The sequence below is a fragment of the Geotrypetes seraphini genome, chromosome 3, assembly GCF_902459505.1.
Source record: "Geotrypetes seraphini chromosome 3, aGeoSer1.1, whole genome shotgun sequence".
Lineage (NCBI taxonomy): Eukaryota > Metazoa > Chordata > Amphibia > Gymnophiona > Dermophiidae > Geotrypetes > Geotrypetes seraphini.
Window position 1 is genome coordinate 7,172,215 of NC_047086.1, and position 26,438 is coordinate 7,198,652.

Below are 26,438 nucleotides of genomic sequence, written 5' to 3' on the forward strand. Positions count from 1 at the left end.
CTTTCTGTTAGCTTGTAGACTGGTATAGTCCCCCACCCTATTTGTCTTTGTTTGGTGATTGTGGGTTCTTGTTTTGCTTGCATGCAGATTTTGTTTTTTCTGAGGGTTCTAGTGTTTTTCTAGGGCCAGGGAGAATTAAGAACAGCGGCTATGGCTCAGCTGGCTTAACTGGTAAGCTGTGGGGATGTTTTCTATACCATATTTATTGTTTTTTCCACTTCTGTTTGGAGTGTGTTATACTGTTGTCAGTTGAAGTCTTTCCTAGGTTCTGCTTGGCTATTCGGCAGACTGAGTTGCTGGGCAGATTCTAGCCTGATATACAAGTTTGTGCTCAGTCTCCACCTGCTGGTAGCAGTGAGGCATTTAACCCATTCGTAAGGACTATACCAGTCTACAAGCTAACAGAAAGAAAATTAGCAAGTAAGAACCTACCGTATTTTCACCCATATAACGCGCATACGTGTATAACACGCATACACGTATAGCGCGCGGGTCCAAAGCATTTCAGTAAAATAATTTTTATATAGCACGCACACGCGTATACCGCGCATGCTGCTATAACCTCCTCCCACTCCTGCTTACTCTTCTGGCCTGCTCTCGGAGAGAGCGAGACCAGAAGGCTTTGAGCATGCGCAAATGCTCAAAGCCCAGTCCAGCCCGGCACGAGGAAGAAGGAGGATCTCCCTCGTACCGCCCAGCACAGCCCAGCCCAGCAACAACGAGGGAGGATCTTCGGGCACTGGCACTGGCACGTCCTGTGCATTGGTGCTGGTGCCGGTGCCCAATCGGGTAAGAGATGTTTTGCGGTGCTGGGGGGGATGTAGGATCGCGGGGAAGGGGGGGAGGATGCCGGATCGGAATGAAAAAAATAAATTGTACAATGCGCTCATGCATATAACGCGCAAGGTTATGCACGGTTTGTAAAAATCGTGTATAACGCGCGCGTTATATGCGTGGACATACGGTAATTTCTCTTTTATTTCCCTAAGCTTCATTCTCATCCAAGAGAAACGGCGCTGCACACTTTAGATTGTAAATGTGCTTTGGCTTTCTACATCGATCGGACAGTCTTATAGAACATCTCCCCAACTCTTCATCTCATTTGATCCTAACAAGTTGGGTCATCCTATCACCAAACTGACAATATCTCATATCTATACATATATCTCATTCTGCTGTACTCAGACTGGACTGCCTCTGGAGAGTCGTGTCACTTCTCACAAAGTCCGTGCTATGGCAGCTTCTGTAGCTTTCCTTAGATCTACCCCTATTGAGGAAATCTGCAAAGCTGCCACGTGGTCCTCAGTTCATATCTTCACTTCACATTACTGTCTGGAAATTTTTTCCAGATGGGATGGTCACTTCGTCCAGTCAGTTGTGCAAAATTTGTTTTCTTAAAAGCCAACTCTCCCTCCATTCCTTTCTAGTTAGCTTGGAGGTCACCCATTAGTAAGAATATGCTGCCTGCTTGTCCTGGGATTAAGCACACTTACCATAACAGGTGTTATCCAGGGACAGTAGGCAGATATTCTCACAACCCACCTACCTCTCCGGGTTGGCTTCTTTGCTGGCTTATCTTAACTGAGGGACCATGTGCCTACGTCGGGCGGGAAGGCACTCGTGCATGCGCAGTGTGGGCTAATCGCAAACTTTCTAAGCTTAAAGTTGCAATTCACTTTTCAAGTGTCCGTACCGGGGCTCCATCGGTGATGTCACCCATGAGTGAGAATATCTGCCTGCTGTCCCTGGATAACACCTGTTACGGTAAGTAACTGTGCTATTTGTCCCACCAATATAATTCACAAGGTTGTTATGTCCTGCTTTTGTCTATAAAAATTTTTGCTAAGAATCTTTTATGAAAGTCTATTACATTATTTCATTATATTACAGGAAAGTATCTGCTCAACAGGTTTTATCTGGAAAATAAGGATAGAATTGAGGGTGAAATCATAAAACAACTGATGGAAGAAAGAGCACTGAAGATAAAGCAAGAGCAAGAAGCATTGTAAGAAATATATTTCTTCATTTTTCTAAAGAGTTTAGCTTATGCCTTTTTAAAATTATTATTATTTATTTATTAATTTTAAATTAAATACCAAGTATACACTTGTATAGAAAGCTAGTTAGACAAGATATTACATTCGTTAAAGTATAAAACATATTATCCCAGGACAAGCGGGCAGCCTATTCTCACATATGGGTGACATCATCAACGGAGCCCGGATCCGGAAGCCTTGCAAGCATACTTGCTTGTAGAAACTAGAAGTTTCGAGTCAGCCGCACCACACATGTGTAAGTGCCTTCCCGCCCAGCACAGGGCGCGTCTCCTCAGTTCTCAGTTTTCCGCGGAGCCGAGAAGTCCCTCTTTGACTCTGCATTCAACTTACTTACTTCGTGCCTTCTCTCACCACGGTTTGTGTTATTTTCCTTCACGAATCGCTGTATTTAGTTTATTTCTTTTCTTGTTTTTAAAAAAAAAAAATTTATTCCGTTTGGCTGCCGGGGCAGGCCATTCGGCCGCAGCCCAGGGGCAACAACCTTGCAATGGCTGTTTTTCATCCTATGTCCCAGCCAACAACAGGCTTCAAGAAGTGTAGCCAGTGTCAGCGTGCGATTTCTCTTACGGACCCACACAGTAAGTGCCTCAAGTACCTTGGGCCAGACCATCACCCGAAGTCATGCGAGCGCTGTGCTATTCTTCAACCTCGAGCCCTTAAACGTCATCTGCTTTCAGTGGAGAAGCTCTTCGGGATGGATTCGACCACTTCCTCGACTTTGAAGCCGACCTCGGTCTCACCTTCAAACAAGGGTCCTCCTACCTCCACTGCTTCATCAGCTTCATCAGCCTCCACTGCTTCATCAGCTGCATCAGCCTCATCAGACCTTCGTTTGCAGAGGCTCTTTCCTCGACGACGTCTGCGGTATCTTCCCCTGTATCCTCAGGTCAGATAGCTCAGCAGAAAGTTCCAGCGGTGGTGCTTAAGGTGCCTAAGACTTCCAAGTCGAAGCACATTTCCACTGCCTCTGTGGAACCTCCAGCCAAAGCAGGTGGTCCAGTTTCAGACGCGGATCCATCCTTGCCAGCTTCTTTCCAGACCATATTAGAGAAGCAATTCATTCAGTTCCTCACTAATATCGCACCGAAGCTTGTTACTCTAATCCAGTCTCGGCATTTTGCAAACTCCCGCGAGGTCAAGCCTCTTCCTATGCATCAGACTGAGACTACACACTGTATGCAGGGAGCAGAGTCTCTGAGAGTGTCTGGTCTGGCATCTATGCACATAAAGCAAGGAGCAGATTCTTTGCAAGTGCCTCGACAGGAATCCTCACACTCCATACAAGGAGCAGAGTCTTTGGGGGTGCTTCGAGGTTCCTTCATCAAGCCTCTGGAGCTTCGATCTACAACTTCCAGCCCCATCCATTCCTTGGTGCCATCGACTGCTTCCATCTCTGGGGCGAAGTCTCCTCGAACTTCGAGATCTACTTCCAAGCACTGTTCTCACTGACGTCCGAGGCCTTCATCGAGGCATACTTCCAGGCATAGCTCTTCTTCCAAAGAGCGTCCTTCTTCAACTAAGCCTCGATCTACACCTTCCAGTTCTACTAGACTACCGACTCCTCGATCGAGGTCTCCAATTCCAAACCTCGAGGACTCAGCGGCTTCAATTGCTTCGTCCAAGTCTCCCTATTCTTTTGATGCCGTTTTTCTGGCCGAAGCTTCATCTTTGACCCAGGCTGCCTTGACGACCTTGAGTCCTTCTCGAGGCAAGGCATTGGCGGATCAGCTATCTTTCTCCTCTTTTCTTCGTCAGATGGCCATCGACTTGGACCTTCAATTGGATGCTAGTTCCAAATACTCAAAGGAGTATCTCGAAGTCATGCATCTTCCTCAACCTCCGGCAGAGTCACTTAAGCTTCCTCTTCACAAGCTTTTGTCTCAGACTTTTACCAGATGCCTGGAGACTCCTTATGCAATTCCAGCTGTTCCAGGCAAATTGGATTCTAGATATAAAACTCTCCATTGCAAAGGATTTGAGAATTCACAGTTATCTCACCAATCCCTACTTGTGGAGTCATCCTTGAAGAGGTCCCATCCTTCCAAGGTTTATGCTACCGTTCATCTTGGAAGGAAAGGGAAAACTATGGACAAATTTGGACGTCGCATCTATCAAAATGCCATGATGTCCTCTAAAGTCCTTAATTACAATTTTCATTTTAAAACTTATTTTGAATTCCTCATTGCTCTTTTGCCTAAATTTATCAGTTATTTAGATACTTAAAGCACTTTGAATTTCAAGAAGTTATAGCTTCTCTATCACAACTCAGATTACAAATACTTCAGTCTTCTTACGATGCATTTGAGTTGTCTGCCAGGGCGGATGCTTGTTCTGTAGCAATGCATCGCCTTGCTTGGCTTCGTACTATTGACATGGATCCTAATCTTCAGGACCGCTTGGCTAATATTTCTTGTGCAGGCAATGACCTCTTCGATGAATCTATTGAGACAGCCACCAAGAAATTGTCTGAGCATGAAAAATCCTTTGCTTCTTTCCTTTGTCAGACCTAAGCCAAAGCCAGCTCCTGCCAAGCCTGCACGCCCTCCTCCTATTTATCAGAGGCGTTTTGCTCAAAGAGTGTCTCCTTACACTCGCCCTCCTCTTAAGAAACAGCAGAATCAGAAGCAACAGAAACCTCAACCTTCTGCTGCACCTAAGGCTACACAGCCTTTTTGACTGTTTAAAATAGAGCATAATCTCCACCGCTCTGTCTCTGTCCTATCTTTCCCCTATTGGAGGTCGTCTCCATCATTATTACCACCGAAGGGAGACAATCACATCCGACCTCTGATTGCTGTCCATCATCAGGGACGGATACTCTCTTCATTTCTCTCAGGTTCCACCAGAACTTCCTCCAAGAGAGTATCCTTCCAGTCCATCCCAGACCTCCCTTCTTCTTCAGGAAACTCAAGCTCTGCTTCGTCTCCATGCCATTGAATCAGTTCATTTGGAACAGCAGAACAGGGGTTTTTACTCCCGTTACTTCCTTGTTCCGAAGAAGATGGGCGAACTGCGACCCATTCTGGATCTCAGGGCTCTCAACAAATTTTTAGTCAAAGAAAAATTTTGCATGTTATCCCTGGCATCCCTTTATCCCCTTTTAGATCAGAATGACTGGTTATGCTCTCTGGATCTCAAGGAGGCTTATACTCATATTCCCATTCATCTGGCCTCCCTCCAATATCTCAGATTTCGGGTGAGGAATCTGCATTATCAATACAGAGTGCTGCCCTTTGTTCTGGCTTCATCTCCCAGAGTGTTCACCAAGTGCCACGTAGTGGTAGCCGCAGCTCTCAGAAACCATGATCTTCAAGTATTTCCCTACCTGGCCGACTGGCTCATCAAAGATTCAACATCTCAAGGGCTTATTGTAGCGACCCAACGGACTACATGGTTCCTACAGAGTTTGGGATTCGAAATCAACTTTCCCAAATCCCAACTTCAACCCTCTCAGAATCTACAATTCATCGGAGCTGTTCTGGATACAGAGCATTCCTTCCGCAACAACATCTGGAAGTCCTCCTACAACTCTGTCATACAGTGTCTTCCTGCTCATCCATATCAACGAGACACATGATGGTACTCCTGGGTCACATGGCCTCCAAAGTACACGTGACTTCTTTTGCCAGACTTCACCTCAGAATTCCTTAGTGGATCCTGGCATCTCAGTGGACGCAGGTTTGCGACCCACTTTCTCTACACATTGCAGTCACCCCTTCATTGAGACAGTCTCTCCGCTGGTGGATGCTCTCTTCCATTTATAATTTTTATTCGTTTTCAAATTTTACATAAAGTGTACAAATTATTAAAATACAATTGATGAATACACAATATCACTTTTATATCTAATACATCATATTTTAAATATATTTTTATCCCCTCTCCCTCCCCTCACCCTTCTAGTACTTTTCAATCATACATTACATACTGTATATCATGTTATATCATATTATATAAAAATTATGTTCACTACCCTCCCCTTCATGTGTGTCACCAAGAAGATATTGAAAAGAAGAAAAGAAGAAAAGAAATCTTACTATTTATTCATTGCAATATTTTGTCAATGGCCCCCATATTTTTATAAATTTAGTATATGTCCCTCTTTGTATTGCTATTGCTCTTTCCATTTTGAATATATGACATATTGTATTCCACCAAAATGTATAATTTAGGTTATTATAATTCTTCCAATTGTTGGTTATATGCTGAATGGCAACCCCTGTCATGATTAATAAAAGCTTGTTATTTTCTGTTGAAATTTGACTTTTTTTTCTCATCATCATTCCAAATAACACTGTATCATATGATATTGCTATATGATTTTCCATCAATTTATTAATTTGTGGCCAAATTGCATTCCAAAAACTTTTAATGTAGGGACAATGATACAGTAAGTGATCCAACGTCCCTGGTTCGAGATTACAGTGCCAGTATTTATTGGACTTAGAACTATCTAATTTTTGTAATCGTGTAGGGGTCCAAAAAGCTCTATGTAATAAAAAGAACCAAGTTTGTCTCATAGATGCTGACACTGTACATCTCATTCTCCAAGACCAAATTAGTGGATGCTCTCTTCCAATCTCTCCAGAGACTTGCTGTTTCAAACGCCCCCTCATCAGAAGGTCCTCACAACAGATTCCTCGACCTACGCTTGGGCCGCTCATCTCGATGGTCTCCGTACTCAAGACCACTGGACCAGTATGGATCGTCAGTGTCACATCAATCTGTTGGAACTCAGAGCGATTTTCAAGGCTCTCAAAGCTTTTCAACATCTTCTTCACGACCAGGTAGTCCTCATTCGGATGGACAACCAAGTCGCCATGTATTATGTCAACAAACAGGGAGGGATGGGATCTTTCTCCCTTGGTCAAGAAACTGGAGGTTTGGGACTGGGCAATCCTCCACAACACCTTACCCAAAGCTGTCTACATACAAGAGGCAAAAAATGCTTGGTGGAGAACTTGAGTCGTCTTCTACAACTTCACAAATGGACACTCCATTACTCGCCTCTTCATCACATTTTTTCACAGTGGGGAATGCCTCTGATAGATCTCTTTGCAGTTCCCCACAACCACAAACTGCCTCAGTTCTGCTCCAGGATCTATTCTCCTCATTGCCTCAAGGCAGATGCTTTTCTTCTGGAATGAACAAATCTCTTCCTGTATGCATTCCTTCCATTCCCTCTCATTCTCAAGACTCTTGTCAAGTTAAAGAACGACCATGCCACCATGATTCTGATTGCTCCTCGGTGGCCGAGACAACCTTGGCACTCCCTTCTACTTCAACTCAGCGGGCAAGGAGTCATATCTTCTACCAGTTTTTCCATCTCTGCTTACACAGAGTCAGGGATCTCTGCTTCATCCCAACCTGCAGTCTCTACACCTGACAGCATGGTACCTCTCAACATAACTCCTCTTCAGTTTTCTCAATCTGTAAGAGACATTTTAAAGGCTTCTTGGAAACCTACCACTAGACAATGCTATCACCAAAAATGGATTAGATTTTCTACGTGGTGTTTTTCTCACGATAAGGAGCCTCAACATTCCTCCTTGTCTTCTGTTTTAGACTACGTTTTGCACTTATCCACCTCTGGCCCAAGTCTACATCGATCCGAGTCCATCTTAGTGCAATTGCTGCTTTCCATTAGCCTGTTGAAGGAAAACCCCTTTCTGCTCATCCAGTGGTTTCCAGATTCATGAAAGGACTTTTCAGTGTCAAACCTCCTCTCAAACCGCCTCCAGTGGTTTGGGACCTCAATGTTGTTCTTGCTCAATTGATGAAGCCTCCATTTGAACCAATGTCTATGGCTCATCTGAAGTATCTCACTTGGAAAGTGGTGTTTCTCATTGCCCTCACTTCTGCTCGAAGAGTCAGTGAGCTGCAAGCTTTAGTTGCTGATCCACCTTTCACTTTGTTCCATCATGACAAGGTGGTTCTACGTACTCATCCTAAATTCCTACCTAAAGTGGTTTCGGAATTTCATCTCAACCAATCCATTGTTCTTCCAGTCTTCTTTCCAAAGCTTCATTCTCATCCTGGAGAATCAGCTCTTAATACTCTGGACCGTAAACGTGCTTTGGCCTTCTATTTGGAATGCACCAAACCACACAGAACTGTTCCTCAACTTTTTTGTCTCTTTCGATCCAAATAGGTTGGGACATTCTATCTCTAAGCGTACCATCTCCAACTGGATGGCTGCTTGTATCTCCTTCTGTTATGCCCAGGCTGGATTACCCCTACAGAGTAGAATCACAGCCCATAAAGTCAGAGCAATGGCAGTTTCAGTAGCTTTTCTCAGATCTACACCTATTGAGGAAATTTGCAAGCCTGCTACTTGGTCCTCGGTTCATACTTTCACTTCTCACTATTGTCTGGATGTTTTCTCCAGACAGGATGATCATTTTGGCCAGACAGTATTACAAAATTTATTCTCCTAAGTTGCCAACACTCCCACCATCCCATTCTGGTTAGCTTGGAGGTCACCCATATGTGAGAATAGGCTGCCTGCTTGTCCTGGGATAAAGCACAGTTACTTACCGTAACAGGTGTTATCCAGGGACAGCAGGCAGCTATTCTCACAACCCACCCACCTTCCCTGGTTGACTTCTCTGCTAGCTATCTGAACTGAGGAGACGCGCCCTGTGCTGGGCGGGAAGGCACTCGCGCATGCGCGGTGCGTCTGACTCGAAACTTCTAGTTTCTACAAGGAAGTCTGCTTGCGAGGCTTCAGCATCAGGGCTCCGTCGATGATGTCACCCATATGTGAGAATAGCTGCCTGCTGTCCCTGGATAACACCTGTTACGGTAAGTAACTGTGCTTTACACCTTAACAGTCCTAAAAACAAAAGAAATATAAATTTTTAACTAACTCAGTTCAAGTCCTCCATACTAGGATCCAAGACTTCACATAAGTGAGACAAAAGAAAATATAAATCTATACATTTAAGATATGCTATAGACCAGTGTTCTTCAACAGCCAGTTCGTGGACAGGTGCCGGTCTGCAGAAAATTCTTGCCAGTTCGCAAAGGGCTGGTGAGATCGAGCTACAATTTCCTGCCGGTCCTTGCAGGGCCGGTGAGATTAATGAGCTGCAATTTCCTGCCAGTCCGCACAGGGTCAGCGAGATCATGGAGAGCCTCCAACAGTGGCTTTCTCCCCTCCCAGCAGCTTTCGGTACTTGCCAGAGCAGCAATTCACTAAAGCAGCATTGGGGCTTTTGTTGAGTTGCGGCCGCCTCTGATGATGCAACTTCCTCTTTCCTCAAAGGCGGGGCGACCAATCAAAGGACCCAAGGCTGCCTTAGTGAATCGTTGCGCTGGCAATTGTGGAGAGCTGCTGGGAGGGGAGAAAGCCACTGTTGGAAGCTGGGAAGCTGCTGGACAAGGGAAAAAAAGGGACAGCTGCTACTGGACCTGGAGGGAGGGAGAAGGAGAGATGCTGCTGGGAGGGGAGGCGGGAAAGGGAAGAGAGTTACTGCAGGACAGGAGGAGGAGGGATGGGAGAAGGAAACAGCTAGCAGGGAGACTAGAGGATGAAAATGGTAGAGACAGGAATGAGAAAGTAGAGAGATTGATGATGGGAAGGGGTCAGCAGAGAAATAAGCAGAGGGACAAAGATGCTAGATCTGGTATAGGAGAGATAAAAATGAAGAGAGCAGTGAAGTTGTAATGAATCATGTAAAAAGGAGAGAGGGGGAGCAGGCTGGATGGAAAGGGGAGAGAGGCATAGGAAGAAGACAGATACCATATGGAAGGGGGAGAGGGCAGACAGTGGATGGAAGTGGCAGATGCTGGATTGAAGAGAGAGAGGGCAGACGCTGGAAGGAAGAGAGTGAAAAGAAGATGAAAGCAGAAACTAGAAACAACAAACGGTAGAAAAAAATAATTTTATTTCTATTTTGTGATTAGAATATATCAGATTTGAAATATATATCCTGCTAGAGTTGGTGTTAGACATAACTGGGGACTGCAAAGCCCAGGCAGTGCTTCTTTAGCTTCCAGCTGGCTTAGGGCTCTATGTGACCAGGCAGCTGTTGCCCTAGTTGCACTCCCCTAACACTATTCCTGTTATGTATGACTGCGGTATTCTGTTAGCATGATATTTCTGTGTAGCATTCTGTAATAATTTGGCTTATTTAGTTTTCTTGATAGTAGAGGGGATATATCTGAAGGGGAGGGGAGACAGGGATTTTGTTGATCCTTGCTCTGTATTATTTGTATTTATAAAATGACAATTGTACAGAATATTGTTTCTTTTTATACTTTAATAAAATACATTCAATATAAAAACATAACTGAGGCTTGTACGGATGGGATCAGATGGTTTGTGGGGACCGAGCTCGAGGAGACAGGGCGGAAATGGGGTTTTAAAATTTCAGTCCTAGAAGTTTGCCGGTCTACAAAATAATTATTTTATTTCCGCCGGTCCGTAGGTATAAAAAGGTTGAAGAACACTGCTATAGACCATAGAACTGAGGTAGAAGTAACATATTAACCTATGAAGCACTTAATTTATCCCCATCCAGTCAAGACAAAGCCAGAAAGGCAGTTAATTGTTGGGGTTCAAAGAAAACATATTTAATTGATTGATGGCAAACAATACACTTACAATGATCTCTTAAATAGAATGTAGCCCCCAATGAAATGACCCCTGGTGTCAGAAGAAGAAATTCTCGGCAACATTTTTGCAACTCTCTTGAGAGATCAGGAAACATTTGTATTTTACATCCAAGAAACTCTTTCTGTTTATTTTTAAAGAACAGCATCAATACCATATTTAATCAATAGTTTATGCCTTTTTTATAGTTACTCTTAATGAGTTATATTTGTGTACAGTAAGTAATTTCCCTGTTCTTAGAACAATTGATGGCTCAGGCACTGACAGGAAAGTAAGGCGAGAGCTCAGACCCCCAAAAAGCCTCAGGGAATCCATTGGACTCTCTCCTGAATACCCCAAAGCCACAACACATTGAACCCTCTCCCCACCACTCCCGAGCCTCCCAAAAATGCCCCCGAGTTTTTCTTCTTTTTTGGTGTTTAGGCCTCTCCCAGTGCATACCAGGGCAGGGCTCTTCCATTTTAAAGAAGCGGGCCCAGAGGTAGGAGGGAGTGTACATCGCTCCTCCTGCTCTTCAAAGCAAGGCACTGGGGGGTTGACTGGCCCTGGCCCATTATGTCGAGGTGGGATGGGAGGTTTCTTGAGCCTGGGGGAGGCCCAGCCACTTGACCACCAGGGGTGAATTTTTTTGGTGGGGGCTCAGCAGGAGGGGGAATCAGGACCATATTTGGGGGGCTTGGGGGAGATTGTTAGGAGAGAAGATCAGGGGTATGTTTGAGGGCTCAGGGCCAGCAGGGGGGTCGGGTCCATCACTGGATCACCAGGACCATTTGAGGGGGACTCGGCAGGGGAGATAGAATTGGCTGAGGAAATCCACCAGACCACCTGGGACTTTTTTTAGGGTTGGGATTGGAATTTCTGCTCTGGTGGGCATGACTCAGGAAATTCCGATACTTTAGCGACTGATGCTCAAACCAATAGCATGCATGCTGTCCATTGTTGAGCTTTGGTTGCTAAAATTAGACCACTGTTTCTCCAGGATTGTAGAGTTACAGCTACCCCTGAGAGTCTGTTCTGGTGATGCTATATGCATAAGGTACTGGGTTTAAACTGCCTGATAATTTCCAGGGAAAGATCAGAACAGTGGAAATGCTTGCTTGAAACAGAACACATTTTATAAGACATAGGTGCTATTATACTAGGATAAGCAGGCAGCATATTCTCACATGTGGGTGATGTCATCCACGGAGCCCTCGGTATGAACAGTTTAAAAAGTGTACACTTCTCCCTCCCTATTTGCAGGGGTTAGGGGCAGAGCCAGCCCGCAAAGAGGGAAAAATTGCGAATAACTTTTGACCGGCTCTAACCCACCCCCGGACCTTACCTGGTGGTCTAGCAATGATGCGGGGCAGATGCGATCTTTCTACACTCCTGCCCTGTGCAGAGACATGCTATTGAGTTCCCGTGGTTTCATGAGACTACAACAGGAACTCCCTGATCGCCCTCTCCTCCGATCACCCCCTCCGCCTCCAATCGCCCCCCACCGCCTCTGATCACCTCCCCTCCGATCGCCCCCCTCCGCCTCCGATCGCCCCCCACCGCCACTGATCGCCTCCCCTGCCGCCTCTGATCGCCTCCCCACGCTGCCTCTGATCGCCCCCCTCTGCCTCCAGTCGCCCCCCCCACCCCCCCGCTACCTCTGATCACCTCCCTCCAAGTCCTGGGGACATTTTTTTTTTTTCGATTCCAACGAGCAATTCTCAGGGGGGCAGTCAGGAGAAAAAAAACATGGATAATCGAAACCGCAAACATCAAAACCGCGAATAGGGAGGGGGAAGTGTACTGAAAATTTCTTGCTCGTATTTCCTTAAGTGTAATGCTTGATATTATTTTCAAAATGAATAAATAGATAAATTTTTTTTTTCCAAATTCTTTATTCGTTTTCAATCTTACATCAAATACACAAACAATAAAACAATACAATTAAACACATCACTTGACAATCTTTCTGATTTATCTTACAATACATAAAATTACCACCCTCCCCTCCCATCATTCCTCTATTATTTCCCCAATAAGAAAAATGTAAAATATACCTCCCCCTCCCCCCAATCATTAGACGATGTATATTACAATAGAAAATGGTGTTTACTCATTACAATAAGAAGTTAATGGCTCCCAAATTTTATTAAATTTCTTATAGCTTCCTTGTTGTATAGCTATTGCTCTTTCCATTTTATATATGCGACATAATGAGTTCCACCAGAAATTGTAATTGAGTCTACTGTAATTTTTCCAATTACTTGTGATATGCTGAATGGCGACTCCTGTTATTATCAATAAAAGTTTATTGTTATGTGATGATATTTGGCTCTTTTACCTCATAGACATACCAAATAATACTGTATCATAAGATAATGCCACATGCTTTTCCAATAAACAATTTATTGATTCCAAATTGAGTTCCAAAAGGCTAAGATAAAGGGACAATAAAACAAAAGATGATCTAAAGTCCCTACTTCAAGATTACAGTGCCAACATCTATTAGACTTTGAACTATTTAACTTTTGTAGTCTAACTGGGGTCCAAAACGCTCTATGCAGAAGAAAAATAGATAATTTTTTTTTTTAATTCTTTATTCATTTTAAATCGTACAAGTGCATAAAAATACAACATGAAAACAATCTTATAACACTTGTACATCTTATAATAAAATCATAAATATATAAATAAATAAATTTCCCTCCCCCTACCCACCATTTTATTATCAGTAAACATAGCATATCCCCACCACCCCCCTCGCCCTTTATATAAATAAAATACCATCAAAGGAAAACAATGCCTATTCATTACAATATTTAACCAATGACCCCCAAATCTTTATAAAATTATTATAACTACCTTTCTGTAAAGCAAGTACTCTCTCCATCTTATAAATATGACACAAGGAATTCCACCAAAGTGTATAATTAAGATTAGCATAATTCTTCCAGTTATTAGTAATATGCTGAATAGCGACTCCCGTCATTATTACATTACATTAGGGATTTCTATTCCGCCATTACCTTGCAGTTCAAGGCGGATTACAAAAGAATTATCCAAGATATATTACAACAAGAACTTACAAAAAAAAAAAAAAAATTGGTCATTTTCAAAGAGTAAGAAATGGGTAAGGTTAATTGTTTGGGGTAGTTGGCTTTAGTGAGAGGTGGAGTTTGAAACTTACGGTATTATTTCTTTTTTCAGAGTTTTCTTGAAGAGTATGGTCTTTATTTCTTTTCTAAAAGTCTTGTAGTCGAGGGATGCCGTCAGTAGATTGGCGATTTGGTTGTCTAGTTTGGCTGCTTGAGTGGCCAGGAGGCCATCATATAGTTTTTTTCCGTTTGACCTCCTTAATTGGGGGGTATGAGAATGGGTTGTGAGTTTTCCTATGTCTGGTTGCGGTGTTGTGGATGAGGCGGTTATTCAGGTAGTTTGGACTGTCTCCGTATAAAGTCTTAAATAGTAGACAGTAGAATTTAAATTGTATTCTTGCTGGGATCGGAAGCCAATGCGATTGGAAATATGCTTCTGTAATGTGGTCCTGTTTCTTTAATGAGTAGATGAATCTTAGTGCTGTGTTTTGATAGTTTGTAGTTGTTTTGTTATGGTTGTAGGGCATGGGAGGTAGAGGATATTACAGTAGTCAAGTAGGCCTAGTATTAAGGACTGAACTATGAGCTGGAATTGTGTTTTCTCGAAGAATTTCCTAACTTGTCTTAAGTTTCTTATGACTAAGAATGACTTTTGTATTGTTTTATTGATTTGCGGTTGCATGGTGCAGCATCTGTCGATAGTTATTCCTAGCAGTTTTAGGGTGGTTTGTATGGGGTAGTTGATTGCGTTGATTTCAATGTTGGTTATGGTTGGTATTTTGTTGTTTTCTAGGAGGATGAATTTAGTTTTATCTGGGTTCAATTTCAGTTTGTGATCTTTCATCCAGGTTGCTATTGATTTTAGTGTTTGGTATATTGTGTTTGTCATGGAGAGTTTGTTGTTATGTGCTGATAGTTGACTTTTTTTCTCATAGACATACCAAACAGAACAGTATCATAGGATAAAGCAACATGGTTTTCTAATATGCAATTTATTTGAGACCAAATTGAATTCCAAAAATTCATAATGAAGGGACAATGAAAAAGTAGATGATCTAAAGTCCCTGCTTCTAGATTACAGTGCCAACATCTATTAGATCTAGAGCTATCCAAATTCTGTAAACGAACTAGGGTCCAAAAAGCTCTATGCAACAAAAAGAACCAAGTTTGTCTCATAGATGCTGACACTGTACATCTCATTCTCGAAGACCAAATTCGTGTCCATTGAGAAGCAGAAATTTGATGCTTAATCTCAATGCTCCAAATGTCTCTAAGACCAGTTTTTGGTTTTTTATTAAGAAATCCAGATAATAATTTATACCACTGCGTGGCTTGGTGTCCCAGGAAGTCTGCCTGGAAGCATAGGAACTCCAAACTATATTGACTATTAAGAGTTTTCCATTCAGGGAACCCCACCTGAATAGCCTGCTTCAATTGCAACCATTTAAAACTTTGTGATTTATTAAGACCAAATCTACTTTACAATTGTGAAAAATCCAGCAGTTTACCTTATGAAATAACATCATTTAAAGTTCTTATGCCAGCAATAATCCAGTCCTTCCATACGACTTGAATCTTGGAGTTTATCCATAAAGATTGATTCATTGATTTTTTTTATTGGAATAGGTATTAAATTACTAATGTATCTCAATGTTTTCCATGTATCAACCAAAATTCTGTCCTGTTTATATCTCCTAGGCATTTTAATACTGACAACATGAACTAGATTTAAAGGAAACAGAAGATGCCACTCCAAATATAACCAATCCGTAGCATTATCAAAGAGTTCTGGGAGGATCCAATACATACCCTGGTGTAAAATATAGGCTTGATGATACCTATAAAAATTTGGAAATTTTACCCCACCCTCCTCAATTGGCTTTTGTAGAGATACTAAAGCAATTCTAGGTCTTTTACCTAGCCAAACAAATTTTATAAGAATACCATTAAGTTTTTTATAAAAGGACCCCTGAAAAAAAATCAGAATCATACTCATTTGATAACAAACTACAGGCAAGATCATCATTTTAATAGTTTGGACTCTCCCCCACCAAGACAGATGTAAAGGATTCCATTGCTCACACATTTCTGTTACTTTTTTTAATAAAAGTTTTTCATTCTCTTTTAATGTGTTTTCCAGATTATTTTTTATCATAATACCTAGATATTTTAATCCATCCTCTTTCCATGTAAATGACAAGGAATCAAATAACCCTTTATTACAATATACATTAAGAGGAAGAATTTATGACTTACTCCAATTTATTTTATAACCTGAAAACTTTCCAAAAGTATCAATCAATTCTATTAAGCATGGAATGGTAGTTTCTGGATTTCTCAAATAAAGCAGAATATCATCTGCATATGCCAAAACTTTGTATTCTCTATCAGAGAAGAGAATACCCTGTATCCCCTTTGCTTGTTGAATAGCTAATAACAAGGGTTCTAATACAATATCAAAAAGCAAAGGAGACAGAGGACAACCCTGTCTAACCCTGCTCTGCAAAGTAAAACGATCAGAGAAATTATTATTAATATATAATCTTGCAGAAGGGGAGCTATACATAGTTTGAATCATTTGTATAAATCCCAAACCTATACTGAACCATTCCAATGCCTGATACATGAAAGACCATTCCACTCGATCAAAAGCTTTTTCTGCATCTAAAGATATATAAAAAACAGGATCTACATCTTTCTTGGTGGGGGAGAGTCCAAACTATTAAAATGATGTTTTTGCCTGTGGTTTGTTCTCAAATGAGTATGATACCAATATTTTTTCAAGCCTATATTTTACGTCAAGGTATGTATTGGATCCTCTCAGAACTCATAGATAATGCCCCGGATTGGTTGCATTTAGAATGGCGCCTCTTGTTTCCTTTGAATTTAGTTCATGTGCAAAGTATTAATATGCCTAGGAAATATAAGGAGAACAAAATTTTAATGGATACATGTAAAAACATTGAGACATATTAGTAATTTAACATCTATTCCAATTAATAAATCAACTAATCAATCCTTATGGATAAACTCCAAGATTAAAATAGGCGGATATCAAGTCATTTGGAAGAACTGGATTATTGCAGGTATTCGAACTCTGAATGATGTTATTTCAGATGGTAAACTGCTTGAATTTTCACAATTGCAACATAGATTTGGTCTTAATAAATCACAAAGTTTTAAGTGGTTGCAGTTGAAGCAGGCTATTCAGGAGGGGTTCCCTGAATGGAAGAATCTTAAAAATCAATATAGTCTGGAGTTCCTATGCTTCCAAGCAGACTTCCTAGGACAAGCCATAGTGTGGTATAAATTATTATCTGGATACTTGAATAAAAAACCAAAATGTGGTCTTAGAGACATTTGGAGCATTGAGATTAAGCATCAGATTTCTGCATCTCAATGGCCACGAATTTGGTCTTGGAGAATGAGATGTACAGTGTCAGCATCTATGAGGCAAACTTGGTTCTTTTTGTTGCATAGAGCATTTTGGACCCCTGTTCGTTTACAAAAGTTAGATAGCTCTAAATCTAATAGATGCACTGTAATCTGGAACCAGGGACTTTGGATCATCTACTATATTATTGCCCCTGTGTTAAATTATTTTGGAATTCAATTTGGACTCAAGTAAATTCTTTATTGGAAAACCATGTTGCGCTTTCCTATGATACTGTTTTATTTGGAATGGCTATGAGGAAAAAGAGTCAAATATCAACACATAACAACAAACTTTTATTAATTATGACAGGGGTTGCCATTCAACATATTACCAATAACTGGAAAAATTATAATAATCTTAATTTCACATTCTGGTAGAATTCGCTATGTCATATTTTTAAGATGGAAAGAGCAATAGCGCTGCAAAAAGGGAATTATAACAACTTCGCAAAGATTTGGGGGCCAATGGAAAAATATTGTAATGAATAGACATCATTTTTTTTATCTTCCTTTTTTAATTTTATTATATGCACACTCAGGGGGGAGGGAGGATCTGGGGAGGAAAAATTTTTATAATTATGTTCAGAACAATAGTATATTATATTTTATACAGAATATTTGATGAAGGGTGGGTGGGTAGGAGTGTATCATTAATGGTCTATTAGATTTTCTGTGTTAGATTGTATATTGGATTTAATGTATGATACATTTTTGTGCACTTGTTTGATTGAAAAATGAATAAAGAATTAAAAGAAAAAACAGGATCAACGATCTCTTTAGATAAATTTAACATATGAAAGGCCAATCTAGTATTGTTTGAAGAATGTCTCTTTGCAACGAATCCAGTTTGATGCATATCAATAATAAAGGGGAGAGCCTTGGCCAAGCATAAAGCCAATATCTTAGCCAAAAGTTTACCATCAACATTTATTAATGAAATAGGCCTTTAGTCTGAAACCAAAGTGGGATCTCTGTTTGGCTTTGGCAAGAAAATTGTTAATAATTCAGCCATAGTACTTGTAATACCTCCCTTAGATAATTGGGACTGAAATAAATTTAGCAAATGAGGTAATAGGGAATTTTGAAATGATTTATAAAATTCTACTGTATAACCATCACCATCTGGAGCGGATCCAACTCTAAGAGACTTCAACGGTGTTTCTAATTCTTTTAGTGATATAGGCTCATCTAAACTCCTTTTTATATGATCAGGAACCTTTGGACCAATAATTAAATTTAAAAAATCTAAGCCATCCTTTTCCCTACCATCATAAGAATCAGAAGAGTATAGATCTTTATAAAATTTTAAAAATTTACTTAAAATATTACCAATTTGGTTATGCATAACTCCTTTCTCATCTTTATTGCAATAATTTTTTTTCTTCTCTTTTTTGCTTTAAGGTAATTTGCCAATAACCTACCCGCCTTATTTGAACCTCCATAATAATAATAATAATAATAATAATAATAACAGCTTATATACCGCAATACCGTGAAGTTCTATGCGGTTTACAAAGATTAAGCAATGGTACAAATTGTTGAGGAAAAATATCTTTCCTTATCAAATTTGAAGCTAATTTATTATATTTACCTTTTGCCTTTAAAAGATCTTGTAAGGTACCATGTTCCCACTTATTAATCAATTTAGATTCTAAAATTTTAATTTCTTTATCCAAATTAGAATATTGATTCTTAATTTGTTTTCTAATATAAGCAGAGTATGAAATAATGTTCCCTCTTATAAAAGCCTTAAAAGCATCCCAAACATTTTCCATAGAAATTTCATCTGATAAATTATACTGAAAAAATTCAGTAATTTTTATTTGCAATTCATCCAAAAATTTTGTATCCACAAGCAATGCATTATCAAATCTCCAAATAGGCCTACTATACTCTTGCTGATCTATTTGAAGTTCAATCCATATACCTGCATGATCAGATAATATAATTGGGTCTACAGAAGCTTTAATCACTTGTTGAACTAATTGAGATGAAATAAAAATATGATCAATTCTAGAAAAACACTTATGAACCTGTGAACAAAGGGAAAATTCCTGATCATTAAAATGAAGAATACGCCAAATATCTTTTAAATCACATGAATGTACCAAATTATCCAACCCTAATGATTTTATATTTCTACAAGGCTTTTTATCCAAAAATGGATCCATAACAGCATTAAAATCTCCAGCCACAACTAATTTAGAAGCATCCAGTGGAAGCAATAACTGTTGTAATGATTTAAAAAACTCTTTTTGATTTGAATTAGGGGCATACATATTGAACAAAGCCAGGGCATTATTTCTCAAACTCATTTCTACATGCACCCATCTTCCCTTTGGATCAGAACCTACTAATTTAAAATTAGCTGTATACCCTGTTACATTAACGGGTGCTAGAATATATGTGTGTGTCTGTCTTTATTTTTTTTCTCTCTCTGTCTCCGTAGCCGCTTTCTGTATTTCTGTCTTTCTTTGTTTTGGCTGTCTACCACCACCCCTTGCGTGCTCCCCTTGTCCATTCTCCTTTCCTTTTACCTCCCCTTCACTGCTCCCCTTATCCAGCAGCAGCCCTTCTCCCTTGTTTTACCTCCCCCCTGTCCATCAGCACCTCTTCCTGCTCCCCCTGTTCAGCAGTAGGCCTCCCTTCCTTTTTTCCCCCCTATCCATCAGCACCTCTTCCTGCTTCCCCTGTCCAGCTGTAGGCCTCCCTTCCTTTTTCCCTCATCCATCAGCACCTCTTCCTGCTCCCCCTGTCCAGCAGTAGGCCTCCCTTCCTTTTTCCCCCCATATCTATCAGTACCTGTTCCTGCTCCCCCTGTCCAGCAGTAGGCCTCCCTTCCTTTCCCCCACCCCCCGTCCATCAGCACCTCTTCCTGCTCCCCCTGTCCAGCAGTAGGCCTCCCTTCCTTTTTTCCCCCCTATCCATCAGCACCTCTTCCTGCTTCCCCAGTGCAGCAGTACGCCTCCCTTCCTTTTTTCCCCATCCATCAGCACCTCTTCCTGCTCCCCCTGTCCAGCAGTAGGCTTCCTTTCCTTTTTTTCCCCCTATCCATCAGCACCTCTTCCTGCTCCCCCTGTCCAGCAGTAGGCCTCCCTTCCTTTCCCCCGTCTATCAGCACCTCTTCCTGCTCCCCCTGTCCAGCAGTAGGCCTCCCTTCCTTTCCCCCCGTCTATCAGCACCTCTTCCTGCTCCCCCTGTCCAGCAGTAGGCCTCCCTTCCTTTTTCCCCCCTGTCCATCAGCACCTCTTCCTGTTCCCCTGTCCAGCAGTAGGCCTCCCTTCCTTTCCCCCCATCCATCAGCACGTCTTCCTGCTCCCCTTGTGCAGCAGTAGGCCTCCCTTCCTTTCCCCACCCCCTACCAGAGCAGAATCTCCCCTCTGTCTATCCCCCCAACAGTCCAGCATCTCCCATCAATCCATCCTCACTTCTATCTGCCATTCGCCATGTGGTCGATCCACTGCCGACAGGCGGGGTCCAGCTCTGGCGCGTCGCTCGCGCACAGCAGCGGGAGCAGCGCCACCAGCAGCAGTGCCGCCATCGGGAGCCCTTCTCGAGGGTGCGGGACAGGCTGCTGAGGAGCTTCGGGGGCTGCTGAGATGGCAGAGATGGAGCGGCCGAGCTGAACTGGCGTCCCCCACCCCTCCCCGGTGCCAGCGCCGCTCTCCCTCTCAGCGAGCCGGGCTGGAAAAAAAGGAGACTGTGACGTATAAGCGCGCATGCGCACTCATGGCCACATCACGACGGATCAGGGAACATGGCTTTAGAGTGCCAATCAGAATAGGCCCGGGAGCCTTAGGCCCCTCCTGTGGGCGGGGCCTTAGGCACATGGCCCAGGCGCCTTAGGCCCCACCTGTGGGCGGGGCTTTGGGATGGCTGGGCCAATCCGGCCCCATTCTGCTGTGGGCTGCCTGCCGGACGGACAGGTTTGGCATCTGTCTGTCCGGCCAACGTTAAAGAGGTACGGGGAAGGGGGTAGGGGTGGGGAGTCGTGGGGTCGGCCGGAGGTCGCAGGTCGGCTGGGGGGGCCGATCGGGCGTTCTGGGGGGGGCGGACATTGGGGGAAGGGGGGTTCGTCAAGGGCATCTCTCCTGCCACGGGTTGCAGCAGTTCGGGTAGAAGAGTGATGGCATCGCGGTAGGGGAGATGAGGCATCTCTCATGCCGCGATAGTTGCGGTAGGTCGGTTTCTTCCATGTTGAAACTTTGACCCGGAAGAACAATATCAGATAGAGGAAGAAACCATTAACAAAAATCCACCCTCACAAAATTGTTGACAAAAAACAAACAAAAAATCCATAAAAGAAGCATACGTTACTAATAACATAGTTCCAGGTCACAGGCAGCCTAACAAAGAGAAGTTCACTCTTGACTTGCAGCAGGAAACTGTACCATTAAAATTCAGTCTCCGGAAGTTGAAAAAAGAATCTGTGTGTTAACCCCTCACACTTAGACTGTTCCAAAGCACGCACACACACCATATTTCGAAGAGGAATTCTTCAATGAAAAGGTTACCACCCTAAGATGCTCCTTCCCTCCTACAATCTCCTACAACTCCCTGACCTCTACTGACCTCAACCCTACCCTACCTATCTCCAATCCCATTCCAGCAGACAGATCCTGGACCGTCTTTGAGCTTGTTTCCGAATCGCAAGTCTCCAAACTCTGCCTCAAACTAAAAACTTGCAAGTGTACCTTGGATCCTTTCCCCTCCTACCTATTTGAGAATATCTCTACACAGGCCATCACTTCCCTCACCAAACTTATAAACTCTGCCCTAACATCGGGCCTTTTCTCCTTTGAAATGGGACATATTGCACCGACCCCCCTACTTAAAAAGACTGACCATGACCCCTCCATACCATCCAATTACCGTCCAATAGCAAACATCCCTCTCCTAACTAAGATGTTAGAATCTATCATATCCACTCAACTCTCATCCTACCTAGAAAGATTCTCTATTCTCCTACCCCACCAATTCGGCTTCAGACCCAACTTCAGCACCGAATCCCTATTGGCCTCACTAATCTCCAAGGTGCAACAACTCCATTCCCGCAATAAATTTGCTGTTCTTCTACAATTCGACTTCTCCGCAGCTTTCGACGTCGTCCATCATGATATCCTAACCTTCCAACTCTCTGAAATAGGCATAAGCTCCACAGTCCTAGATTGGTTCTCGAAATTCCTACGTTTCCGCTCCTACACCGTTAACATAAACGGCACCTCATCCTCCCCCTGGAAGCCAATATGTGGAGTCCCGCAAGGCTCACCCCTCTCTCCTATTCTTTTCAACATCTACATGTCCTCTCTGAAATTCCTCCACCTATCCCCCCTAGAAACTCTCTACACCTATGCTGACGACATCCTCATCCTCCTCGAGACAGACTCGAACCTCACTAACCTCGCTGAGAACATATCCGCATGTATAATGAACCTCCAATCCTGGGCCCAATCTGTAGAAATGAAACTGAATGAGTCCAAAACAAAATTACTTTGGCTCGGCCCAATATTAGATCATTTACCCACCTCCATCCCTTTATCCTCCGGCCCCACTCTTCAGCTCGAGTTTTCAAGCAATGTCCTGGGCATCATCATAGACTCCTCTCTCTCCTTCAATGACCACCTCAACTCCTTGGTAAAAAAATGCTTCTTTAGCCTTCATATGCTAAGGAAAGTGAGATCCTGTTTTCATCATTCTCACTTCGCCATCCTTGTTCAATCCACCATCCTCTCTAGACTGGATTATTGCAACTCCATCTTTATAAGCCTAACTAAGAAAAACCTCTTCAGCTAATTCAGTACACATTCCAAGACATACTATTTGGAGACTTAAGGCTTGCCCCATCTGTCTTCAACTTGCTAGTATTAAGGAGGAGCTCTGCAAACTTAAACAGGAATTGAATACAATTAAAGCAGCTTCCATCACTCCACAAAATCATACCAACTTACCACCTCTACCTCAAAGAATAAAACAGCCCAGGAATAAATGGGTCACAGTAGGCTCAGGAAGACTGCGACATGTAACACAGAAACATCCACCTTCACTAATATTCCCTCTACAGAATTCCTTCGCTCCACTAGTGCACTGCGATACTCAGGAAAACAGAAGGGAGGTGGGACTGGAACCAATGAAGGTAACTCAAGAGAACAAGCGCACCCTAAGTACAAATAAAAAAGCCAAAAACAGAAAACTATTACTGTTGGGGGATTCCATCATCAGAGGCATTAACCTTAGAACACAGGGCGAGGAGTCCAAAATAGTGAAATGTCTTCCAGGATCCTCAGCTACCAGGAGTTCCAGGAAAATACTGACTATAATTAAGGAAGAAACTAAGGATTTTAACACTGATGTTGTCATCCATCTGGGAACAAATGACCTGGCCAACAACTCCACACTTGCAGCACAGAAAGCTTTTCGGGAGCTTGGTGAGGGCGTGAAACCTTTTGTAAAGACTTTAGCTTTTTCTGAAATACTGCCTGCATATGGAAAGGGGGAGCAAAGAGTGAAAAACACAGAGGTCTTTAATAGATGGCTCAAAGCCTGGTGTCATCAAGAAGGCTTCAGGTACATAGGAGGATGGGGAAATACATGGAAGGACAAGAAGCTATATTGCACTGATGGGCTACATATTACTACAGCAGGAAAAAGAAACCTTGCAGAGAAATTTAGACAATATTTTTCTAGGCATTTAAACTAGAAGGTGGGGGTGGTGTAAGTACGAAGGACAATTATAGAGACCACCCCCAGCAAAAGAAAAGATGTGATAGTAGTAAAGACTGCAACACAAGCAATATCAGAAACTCATTTCTTAGTATTACAACGGAAAGTGAAACGAAACAAAAATCCATACGAAAAAGGAGATTATCGCTGAAAAATAGCTGGAAAGCGATGACCACAAATGCTCGCAGTCTAAGCAACAAAGTTCATGTTCTGCAATCCCTGATGTTAGAGGCAGATCTAGATATTGTCGCTATCACAGAGACATGGTTCAGTGAATCACATGGATGGGATGCAAACATACCGGGATATAATCTTTTTAGGAAGGACAGAGATGGTCATAAAGGTGGAGGAGTAGCTCTCTATGTAAAGATCAATATCCAAGCGACCGAAATGCAAGGGACCTGGGGAGAGGAAGAAGCAATATGGATTGCTCTGAAGAGAGAAGATGGAACTTCTATCTACGTGGGTGTAGTCTACAGACCTCCGACTCAATCGCAGCAAATTGATAAGGATCTGATTGTGGATATCCAAAAGTTTGGAAGGAAAGAGGAGGTTCTGCTGTTGGGCGATTTCAACCTGCCGGATGCGGACTGGAATGTTCCGTCTGCGGAATCGGAAAGAAGTAGGGAGATTGTGGATGCCTTTCAAGAGGCTCTGCTCAGACAAATGGTGACGGAACCCACAAGGGAAAAAGCGATATTGGATCTGGTCCTCACAAATGGGGAGAGTATCTCTAATGTTCGAGTGGGTGCTCACCTGGGTAGTAGCGATCATCAAACGGTTTGGTTTGATATAACGGCTAAAGTGGAGAGCGGCCGCACGATACTTAAAGTCCTAGATTTCAAACGTACGGACTTTAATGCAATGGGAAAGTACCTGAAGAAAGAGCTGTTAGGATGGGAGGACATAAGAGAAGTGGAAAGACAGTGGTCTAAGCTGAAAGGAGCGATAAAAATGGCTACGGACCTTTATGTGAAGAAAATCAATAAAAACAAGAGAAAAAGGAAGCCGATATGGTTCTCCAACCTAGTGGCTGAGAAAATAAAGGCAAAAGAGTTGCCGTTGGTGAAATATAAAAAAAACCAATACGAGGAGAGCAGAAAGGACTACAGGGTGAAACTGAAAGAAGCCAAGAGAGAGATACGTCTGGCGAAAGCACAGGCGGAAGAACAAATGGCTAAAAATATAGAAAAGGGAGACAAAAATTTTTCTGATATATTAGTGAAAGGAGGAAGATGAAAAAAGGAATTGCTAGGCTAAAAGATGCTGGGAACCAATATGTGGAAAGTGATGTGGAGAAAGCGAATGTGCTAAACAAATACTTCTGTTCTGTGTTCACAGAAGAAAATCCTGGAGAAGGACCGAGATTGTCTAGCAAAGTTACACAGGAAAATGGAGTAGATTCTGCGCCGTTCACGGAGGAGGGTGTTTATGAGCAACTTGAAAAACTGAAGGTGGACAAAGCGATGGGACCAGACGGGATCCATCCCAGGATACTAAGGGAGCTCAGAGAGGTTCTGGCGAGTCCTATTAAAGACTTGTTCAACAAATCTCTGGAGACGGGAGTGATTCCTGGGGATTGGAGGAGAGCGGATGTGGTCCCTATTCATAAAAGTGGTCACAGGGATGAAGCAGGAAACTACAGGCCGGTGAGCCTCACCTCAGTTGTTGGAAAAATAATGGAAGTTTTGCTGAAAGAAAGGATTGTGTACTTCCTTGAATCTAATGGGTTACAGGATCCGAGGCAACATGGCTTTACAAAAGGTAAATCGTGCCAAACGAACCTGATTTAATTTTTTGATTGGGTGACCAGAGAGTTGGATCGAGGATATATGCTAGATGTAATTTACTTGGATTTCAGCAAAGCCTTTGATACAGTTCCTCATAGGAGGCTGTTGAACAAACTTGAAGGGCTGAAGTTAAAACCCAAAGTGGTGAACTGGGTCAGAAACTGGCTGTCGGACAGACGTCAAAGGGTGGTGGTTAATGGAAGTCGTTCGAAGGAAGGAAAGGTGAGTAGTGGAGTCCCTCAGGGATCAGTGCTGGGGCCAATCCTGTTCAATATGTTTGTGAGTGACATTGCTGAAGGGATAGAAGGAAAAGCGTGCCTATTTGCAGATGATACCAAGATTTGTAACAGAATAGACACCGAAGAGGGAGTGGAAAAGATGAAAGAGGATCTGCAAAAGTTAGAGGAATGGTCTAATGTCTGGCAACTAAAATTCAATGCAAAGAAATGCAGAGTAATGCATTTGGGGATTAATAATAGGAAGGAACCGTATATGCTGGGAGGAGAGAAGCTGATATGCACGGATGGGGAGAGGGGCCTTGGGGTGATAGTGTCCGAAGATCTAAAGGTGAAAAAACAGTGTGACAAGGCAGTGGCTGCTGCCAGAAGGATGCTGGGCTGTATAAAGAGAGGCGTAGTCAGTAGAAGGAAGAAGGTGTTGATGCCCCTATACAGGTCATTGGTAAGGCCCCACTTGGAATATTGTGTTCAATTTTGGAGACCGTATCTGGCGAAGGACGTAAGAA

At 42.5% G+C, this 26,438-nt stretch overlaps 1 protein-coding gene across 1 annotated transcript in view; it reads left to right on the plus strand.

Moving 5' to 3' along the window:
* Positions 1 to 26,438, plus strand: part of AK9 (adenylate kinase 9) — a 1,007,389-nt gene that overhangs the window by 492,188 nt on the left and 488,763 nt on the right. The window contains exon 17 of the mRNA XM_033936269.1: positions 1,891 to 2,005. Within this exon, the coding sequence (XP_033792160.1) occupies positions 1,891 to 2,005 (115 nt within the window). The remainder of the gene's footprint in view (positions 1 to 1,890; positions 2,006 to 26,438) is intronic.